The sequence below is a fragment of the Netta rufina genome (assembly GCF_964035555.1).
Source record: "Netta rufina genome assembly, chromosome: 26".
NCBI lineage: Eukaryota > Metazoa > Chordata > Aves > Anseriformes > Anatidae > Netta > Netta rufina.
Genome location: NC_140150.1, coordinates 1,430,867 through 1,440,298, shown reverse-complemented (window position 1 = coordinate 1,440,298; position 9,432 = coordinate 1,430,867). Strand labels below are relative to the sequence as shown.

The 9,432-nt window shown below is 47.7% G+C and overlaps 1 protein-coding gene across 1 annotated transcript; it reads right to left on the bottom strand.

Annotated features, from left to right (window-relative positions):
• Window positions 1-301: 301 nt before the first annotated feature.
• Window positions 302-8,602, bottom strand: CAMK1G (calcium/calmodulin dependent protein kinase IG; the record flags this gene model as incomplete). The annotated part of the gene is made up of 11 exons (XM_084302097.1): window positions 302-395; window positions 928-1,349; window positions 2,146-2,233; window positions 2,643-2,721; window positions 3,087-3,199; window positions 3,763-3,838; window positions 4,394-4,517; window positions 4,645-4,783; window positions 5,070-5,144; window positions 5,648-5,776; window positions 8,511-8,602. 11 exons carry the CDS (start codon window positions 8,600-8,602, stop codon window positions 302-304), a joined length of 1,431 nt encoding a protein of 476 aa, XP_084158223.1.
• Window positions 8,603-9,432: the final 830 nt, after the last annotated feature.

Here is a 9,432-nt window from a genome sequence, read left to right as displayed (position 1 = left end):
TTCGAGCTTGTTGTGGTATAAAAGGCTGGCAATAATTGCCTTTAAAACCAATTGGTTTTAGAGTCACTGGACTGGCCTAAATGGAAGCTGAAAGATGATTTCTTTCTTGAAAGATGATTTAGTTAAGGCGTTTTTCTATTGCAGAAAAACTGCAAAGACAATTTATTTAATGCACGAGCACTTTGCTATTCTTGCCATTCCCTTTTTCACGCTGTAATGGGATTAATTGAAAGCAGCTTGGTCGTTGGGTTGTGGTGCACTTACCGCTGGCGATGGGGGAGCCTGGTGGCTGCCGTCCTCATCACATAATCAAACAAACTCCAGTCTGCCCAGTCCCACAGTGAGAGGAGTGCTTACTGTTTTTCATTGGAACAAGAACTTCTGATTTGAAATGACTGGATAAAAATGGAAGAATTGGAAGAGGAAAATTGAAAAGAATATATATATAAATAGCAATATCATTGATCATTCTGCAGGTGAACCAAAGTTGTATTTTTAATATAAAGAATATCATCTGCTGAAAGCAGAGTAGGGGTGCAAGTCAACACTGCAGCAAAGGCAGGGTGCGCTCACTCAGCAGCAGCTGAATAACTGGCATCAGCAGCTTTAACCATAGGCAATTTCAATTTCTGGAAAGCAAATGCACTGATGTAAATGGAGTGTGGCAACCAAACCCCTGCCCCCTCAGCTCACTGCAAGCTTTGCTGTGCAGCCTGGGCACCGTGCCTCACCTCATGCTCATACGAGCACAGAAGATGCTTGGATGGGCACTGCCACCTATCCAGTCCAACGTTTGCTTCTGGCCTTTTTTCTCCCTCCTTTCTACTCCACCTGGAGCTGGCAACTTATGTGCCAGGCAACTACTTCCAGGGAGGGTTCGTCCCATACACTTTGTCAGAAGTTACGCCTAATGATTTGGATACCTACTGGGATTTTCCAGGTCTTTTAAGGAGCACCGTCTCAGAGCAGAAGGACGCCTTGGCTTTCTCGTGCCCCATGCAGGCTGGGCTGCAGCCACAAGTTCTGGCTGGTGGGCTCTGGTTGTCTGGTGAGACTGAGCTGCTGCCCGCAGGCAGCGATCCGTTCACCGGGGGGTTTTGCAGCTTTCCCTCTCTCGTTCCTGTGTCTTGCTCCAGCAGAGCAGGAGGGTTGGGACAGGCTCGTGCAGGGACCAGAGGGAGCGATGTGTCCTTGTCATTGTTCGGCGTTGGTGGCCGGGTGGTGCTGGGCGTGCTGGGTCTGGATGTTTCTGAAGCTTGTATAACAGGGAGGGTGCTTCCAGCCGTGGCGTGGCCGTTCATGTGGAGCTTCTTCATGTGGTGCACCACGACTGCAGCGTTGAAGGCTTGCTGGGGAGGAAGATAAAAAGCCCATGGTGAGTGCCCAGTGGTGTGGTGCTGTGTGGGTGCAGCAGGATGAAGGGATGTCTCCCTGCTGCGGGATGAAGGGACGTCTCCCTGCAGCAGCAGCAGCACGGGGGGATGATGGTGCTGTACTGGTTAGCACTGCCTGAGTGTTTGCACAACTTGTAGAAAGTGGGACGTGCTCGTTCCTGGCACAAACACTGCGGTTTCCCCTGACTGCAAACTGCTGATGCTTTTGAAGATTACAACTATTTCTAGATAAGGAAATCAGGGGGAACAGCTGTAAATTACCCCACAGTGTGAAACGGAGGCTTGAGCTGAATTTTGAATGTAAGTATTTAGAATACTATCATAGAAGTGGTTCCTATGGCATTCCTCTCTCTACCTAAATTCTTACAAAAACTCTTGATATAGATGAAGAACCAATTTATGTCCAAGGCTGAAAGAAGGAAAAGCTGGATTAAGCTCACAAACCTGCTGATGGAGCATCTATTTCATTTCCCTAGGACAGAGACAAGAGTCCTTTTCCCCTAGCCTTTATTTTGTTGGCAAGGGCACTACAGGACAATGTATTTGGTAAATGTACCAGTATGCAATGCAGCAATGAATATTGGTCCAAACACACTATAAGCAGTAGCTGCACATGATTTTCAGGCAGCCTTTGGAGGATCTCAGCTTTTGGGTGCTTACCCACACAGCCGAAGCCTTGCTCATTGCTAGATGGCAGCAACTGGCATTTGTTATTGAAATGGCTCTAGGCTCCCAACAGCAAACAACTTACCCTCCATTTGCTCTTTGCAAAGTTTTTCTGAATCTGAGCACTGACAGATGGGTATATGTCACGGTGAAGGGCTGTATTTCCATTAATCCTGCAGATGGGGAGAGAAGAAAATGGGCTCGTAGGCAGATGGCATTTGTAAGGCATTCCACATTCTGGAGGCAACTAACTGCTTTGTACATTCAATCAGCAATAATTAAACCCAAAGGAAAAACAGCAACAAAATGTAACACAAACACACACTTCAAAGCTTGGAAAAGCTCAGAATGGGATTTCTTCCTTGCCTCTGTTTATGGAGACAAATATTACACAAATTGCATCTTTAATTATTCATCATTTTCTTTCTTCGCACAGAAGAAAGAAAGACCCAGGGCCATGCGGAGGCAGCCGGTGACGTTAACAAGGGGCTGGGGGGACACCTCCGTTCTCAGCTACCACCCAGCACGGTGGCTGGCAAACCCCCAGGGGCAGCAGTCGCTGCCAGCACCTGCTCCGCTCACCATGGGTGCCGCAGGGCTTCTTCGCAGGTAAACCTCTTGTTCGGGTCCTTCTCCAGCAGGTGCCTGATGAAATCTTTGGCTGTTTGGGAGGAGAGGAGAAGCAGAGAGAGAAAAGGTTATTTCCTCCCTGTTCCAGGATGCGATCCTAATGGGACATGGCAAACGCTGGCAGACAAACACTGCAAAGGTCAGCCCCGAGAAGGAGGCGTTCGTACCGCCCTGTTACGCTGGTAAAGGGAGGTGTTTGTAGTGAGGTGCTCCTGATGAAAAATTGTGTACTGGAGATGTACCTAACCTCATGCTTAGATTAGGTGAATTTGGACTGAATTTTTGAACTGAGCAGCTTTAGAAGTTGCTTTATGGAGCAGCTCCAGAGCAGGGGCCGGGAGCACGGCGGCTGTGCAGGGCAGGGGAAGCAACGCGCTGCCGGTGTCTGAGCCCTACCTGACTCGGAGATGTCATCCCAGAACGGAGACTCAAACTCGTAGTAGCCTTCCTTAATCTTTTCAAACAGTTTGGATTCGGTCTCTTCGTAGAAAGGTGGGTACCCACAGAGCCTGGAAGAGAGCAGCCGGACAGACGGCCTTCAGTGCCTGTCAGCACAATCCCCCTGAGCCTGGGTGGGCTGGGCACATGCATGCAGCACGAGAAAGTGAGTGACAGAGGAGGCTGCTCTAGGAATCTATCTGTTTCTCGCATCTGAGTGCATTGGGAAAGCTGCAGAAAAGAGTTAAAAACTTAACTGCAGCAGCAAAAGGACAAAGCCACAGCTGGAACATAACTGCATGGTGTGGGAGGAAACGAAACAAAATGTACAGAGGAAGATCGAATGATACTTGTAGGCAACTGAAAAAAAACAAAAAACAAAGGATAGGATGAGGCACATAATAGAGAAAAATGTGATTCCTTTCATCTCCGCTCTGTTTCTTGATTCCCAACATCCCTTTTGTTTCTATGGTGTGGTGAATCTGTGCGAAGGAAGAATGATGTGCTGTTACCGCAGGGAAGGAGGAGATTCGGCATCGCCTCCACTCTCACTTCCACACTGCAGAGGTGTACGAAGCAGTACACAAGTTGATAAACTCATGAAAAAAATGGGATGCTCTTTGCTTCTACTCACAGGATGTAGGTGATGACTCCAATGGACCAGCAGTCCACGGCTTTGCTGTATGGTTTCTGGGCGAGGACTTCAGGGGCTGCAGAAAAGCAGAAAGAAATGAAAATTACAAGCAATAGTAAATGACTCAATACTGGGAGACGGAGGAGTTTCTTGTACACTTGGCTCTGAGGTATCAGTGCAGAAGCCATTAACAGCCCTCTGTACCAGTTAGTCTCTGCTTTCTGTACCTACTTTATAGCATTGAACAGAAAGAACCACTGAGGACGTCTGCCTGCACCCTGAGGGTTTGACCAGCAAGCTGCTGATCAAGCCGATGCAGTTTGACATTAAACAACATCCCATTGTGTTAAAATTATTTTTGTAAATTTTCAATAAATACATGAGTAACAGAGAAATCTATTGCTTTTAGAATTATCTTTTTCTTGTGCTTTTAAACACTCTGGGATTCTGCAGTCTCTAAACTCATCTGCAATCCATTTCTTTATGTGTCTCTGCAGTGTATCTGTGACTGATGTGTTGTTGTTAATGTGATTATGTATTTTTTCCTTTCTGCTAGGCAGTGTGCTGTAAATGCAAAGCCTTTTTCCCTGACAATCCACCTGTACAACCCCGTTCCTGGTCCTTGGCTTACCAACGTATCCCGGAGTCCCGCAGGCAGTGGACATGATGCCATTCTGCTCCATTTTAGACAAGCCGAAGTCTGTGATCATGATTTTGGAGTTCTCTTCAGGAGTAAGGTAAAGAAGGTTTTCAGGCTGTGAATACAGAGAGTCAGGGGCTGAAATTTGTGGTAGAAAACTGAAACAGCAGAAAGTCATGGGACAGAGAAGGGAAAGCTAGGTGGCTGCAGAGGCAGTGCTGTGGCTGAGGGACAGGCTTCACCTTTAAGTCGCGGTGAACTATTCCGTTTTCGTGGAGGTACTTCACTGCTGTCAGCACCTGGTGGATCACGATGCTTGCGTCTTTCTCGGTGTAAACCCCTCGCTCCAAAATCCGGTCAAACAACTCTCCGCCAGACACCCTGTTACAGTGGTAGTTCAGAAAGAAAAAGCCAGAAAATTAAACAAAGGCAGTTGTGCTTTCACCTCTGAGGCGAGCTGACTTCCTCCTAGAAGAGCAGTTCCTTGAGCAGCAGCACCCTACAGGGCTCAGAGCCAGCAGACTCCCCTGGGAGCACCAGCAACCAGCAAGCACCCCTGGTAAAACCCACAAATTCACACAGGGCTGTGCTGAGATGTGGTGCCTTGCCCTGCTCCTGCCTCCTGCTTCCTCTGAGGCCTACACGAAACAGCCCTGCTCGTACTTACAGCTGCATGACCAGGTAGAAGTGGGTTGTGCTCTCGTAAATATCTTCCAAAGTCACGATGTTCTCATGCTTTATTCTGCAAAGATAGTCACGGGTCAGAAACAAAGCTGACAAGGAAAAAGTTTGAAGACCCAACAGTTGTCTTGCTTTTATCGTGAATGCAAGTTCACTGAGTTGTTTTGTGGCTGATCCATGCAGCACAGGATCGTTGATGCCCCAGCAAGCTTCCTTCAGAGCACCTTCTGTCCCAGCGGCAAACCCTCAGTTTTTGAGCAGCTGCCTTCTCGGCATCAGGGGTATTACTTGGACTGTAAAAGCATTAACTCTGGCTCTCCCTTCCCTGCCTGCTCTTCTGCCCAATCTGTTGCATTTCCCAGGCTGGGACAGCGTGGCTGTGGTGGGGTTACAAACCCAGCAGGGGAATGAGAGAAGGAATGCTCCTACTCCACTAGTTGGCACCAGTATTTGTATATGCTTTAAAAAGACATACTTATTTCTTTGTATTAGTCTCGCTCTGGAGCCACATCCTGGGAAAGGATATTTGTTCCACTTCGCTTTACACCATGTATACATACTCACTTTTTCAACACTGCTATTTCATTCTCCAAGCTGCTGTCCCTTGTGAGAGGAGACTTCTTGATGCATTTCAGAGCAAAGAGCTTGCCAGTGCTTCTTTGTTTCACTAGGAAAACTTCTGAAAAGGCACCTCTGCAAAGAGGAGAAGTTGTATTTCAATAGATGCTGCTCCTGTGAACTGGGAGGATAGTTACAGAGAGAAAGAGAAAAAAGCAGGAAAACCAAACTCTAAGTGGATGCTGATGGTAAAGCTGGGACTACATTTCCAGCAGCCCCAAAATTAGGATATGCAATAAAAGATTTTGCAATATGTATATATATAATAAAAAATTTCTCTGTAGAGAAAAGGTTAAATTTGCATAGTTTCTCAAGAAGCTATGTTGAGGGAGTGGATGAATTTGCTCCTGTGATGGAATTAAGTCACTTTTTTTCAGGACTGTCTGCGTGTGCCAGGCTTTGATGAACTTCAGCTGTCCAGGCTTGGAGCAGGCTGCTGGCGAGGCAGGCGGCCAGCAGCAGGCTTCTCCAATCCTTTGGGACCACGGGGAATTTTCCCAGGCTAGGTGCGAGTCCTGCAGAGACAACCACCCCTCTAATGGGGCTGCCTGCAGCTTGAGTGCTTGCTGCAGCTAATGGCCCCGGGGAATGATCGGAGACCTCTGTTCCAGCCAGGTCAAATTCCTGCTTACTACAGACTGTGTCTCCTCAAAGGGCCTTTGTTTTAGCCGAAGCAGTGCTTCACTTTCCCTGCTCAGCATTGCCCTGAGGACTGAGGCAGACAAATTGCAGTGAGGAGAGCCCAGTTGTGTTGCAGTTGGGGTGTATCAGTCAAAGTTTTGTGTATATAGAGAGGAAAATGACTGGATAACCACAGCCTGTTTCTTAGTATTTCCATTCAGCATTTAATGGGTTTTTCTCTCTGTTTATACCTGCGTAACCTTAGTCACAACGTGACAAGTGAGTGCCTAGTACTTTCCTGAGGGGGTTCAGCTCAGTGCACTGACAAGCGGGTATTTATAACATGTCTTAAGCTTGCAATCCTGTTAAAGGTTTTTCTCAGGCAGCAGAACACGTGTCTCGGGACAGTGACAGTGCATACTTTGCCAGGTCACTCCCCAACAATCCTCATCAAATGAACAACAGATTAATTGATGGCAGTTAAATGGGACAAGCCACTGAGTCTGCAAGCCCTGCAGGGCCCTAGCAGGTAGAGTGAGGAAGGTGAGCGGGTGGAAACGTGCTGTCAGCTGGGATGCTATTGCAGCAAACCCAGTAAACAAGGGCAGGAAACCCATACCTCCTGTAATCCACTAACAAAGGACCCAGGGCACCGTGCAGATGGGTTTGGTGAGCACAGAGCTGTGCCCATCTGGCGCTTTGCTTTGCTCGTGTGTCTGTGTTAGCTACTGGCAGCCAGCAACGATGCAGAGGGAGAGCAGGAGCCCGGGGCAGCTCCTTGCTGGGCCCTGCTTCCCTCCTGCTTCAGTGCTGTGAAAACACCTGAAACACCATGGGGGCTGTGAGGAATTAGGATTGTGCCAGGACAGCTTCGCAGCAAGGTTAAGGAATTCCTTTAAAAGCAACAACAAAATAAAAAATGTTTACTTTCAGGAAAGCACCCCAACAGATGAATTTGAATCTTGGTTTCACTCAGTGAATTATTTGTAATGGCCTTCTGTCCTCTGGCTCAAAAATCAGCTGGCATGGGGACTTTTTCCTTGTTTCACACATTGCCTCTGTTTATCCATTTGAGCTCTGAAGGCTGGTTCATGGAAATACTTTCATGTTCCTGAAAACAAGGAATGGGCAGGGGTGTCCTCTCTAAGGTCCCTAATCCAACAGTTATGGATGTTCTGGGAAGATGATGGGAAATTTCCAGGTACTTTTAAGTCCCCGATCTTCATTTATTTTTGTCAGCTAGCTGAAGTGGTGCATGTGGAAAAAATCCCAATTTCTTATACTAAATTTTCCTACTAATGTAATAGTAGGAAATGAACAACCTACAAATCAGATGCTGGGGCATCTGTTCTATATATCTGTCCCAAACAGTTTATAATAATTATGCCCCTTATTAAAAAATGATGAATCAACAAGTTGGCTAGGAGAGGCAAAACCTTTTTTCTAGCCTCATTCCTTTACAGGAAACTGCTGGGTAATTTAAGTAATTTCGGAGGCTGACCAGGAACACGATAATTTAAAACATAGCTGAGCTCTGGAGTAGCTGTTTTTTGGAAGCTTTGCTGTGGGTTCTAAAGTCAGGGAAAATCTGGACGTGGCAGAATCTCCTATTGGAGGTAATTCAATTCCTCCTCCGCCACCTTGGAAACGCTTTCTCGTCTCATTCACACAAATAGGCAAATTAAGCTGTTAACTCACAGAGAAATATCGTACAACTTGAACATCCTTGTTCTTGTTTCATCCCTCAAGTGATTCAGGGTTTATGAGCTAAATACAAGACGTTATTATAGCTCTCAGAGCCATCCCTTGACCTTACTCGACCTTGCAGCAGCGAAGACCAGTGCGTTCAGAATGGAAAGAGCAAAAACATAAGCCCAGAATCACACAGAATCACAAACACGCTGCATTGCAGGCTTGGAGGGCAAGGAGGGAAGCACAGAGCTCATGGGGTGCCGTGTGAGGGGGATGCAGGGCGGCTCTGGTGCCACTCAGTGAGCATCAGCACCAGCAGGAAACCTGTGCTGGGCTGCAGCACCCCAGGCTCATCAGGAGAGCACTGCTGGCTCGCCAGGAGATGAGTGCTTGTGGCACTGGCCTACACCATGGGGGGAGTCACTGCCCTAGGGGGGACTTGTTGGGGAGGAGATCTCTGGTGTGGCTCTGCCTGGGGAGCAGCTGCGGTACTTACGATCCCAGGGCCTCCATGAAAATGAAGGTTTTTCGGATATTGCTCGTCTGTTTCTTCCAGGAGCTGCTGTCGTCCTCTTCCTTGCGGCCCATCTCCTCCAGAGTGGAAGCAGGGAATGCTGTGAGGAAGAGGAGGAGAGAGCTGAGGGAGGTGGAGGGGGCTTGCAGGGAGGACAGGACAAGCCAGGCTGCCACGCATGGTGCTTGCTTGCATTCAGACTTTACAACAGCTTTGAAGGATGTGAAGTTTTGTACTTTTTGTACTACTTTTGCTACTTAACAGATGTTAGAGCTGAGTGTGTCCCTGCCGTTACGTCCAGCTCCAGCTGCCCGTGCAGAGCAACACCAGATCAGCTGGGTAGGAACCCAGGGCCATATGGCAATCCTGTCCTGTCAGTACACTCCTTTAGTGCATGGTGGCAATTACAAATGTTTATATTGCGCTTCATATTGAGTGCTAAAAAGCCCTGCTGAATGGTTGCTAATTTTAGCTAAAGCATCCATGACTTAATGGATTAAAAAGTTAGGTACAACTAGCAATGCAGACGGATTATAGTTGAGCTGCTTTATTGCTTGAATAATAAATAGTTTAAAGAGCTCGTGACTGCAGGGAAGGGAATTGATATAAAACACTTTGTTGATCTGCCTTGGACAGTTTGCAATGCTGTCTTCCTTAATTGCTGTTAATGACTGCTCGCTTCATTCTCAGTCATGACCTTCCCGTTGCCTTTTCCTCACAGGGCTCCCACACCCCAGTGCCCGCTGCTGGTGTGGCAGGGGGTGCCTGTGTCCCTGCACGGGGCCGGGAGCCTGGTGCTGCCTCTCTGAGCCTCCCCTGCTCAGGGAAGGACGAAGGCAAAAGGGAAACACAGCCGGGTTTTTACCAGGCTGACTAATCCTTGGCTCACAGTGGCACAACGGTC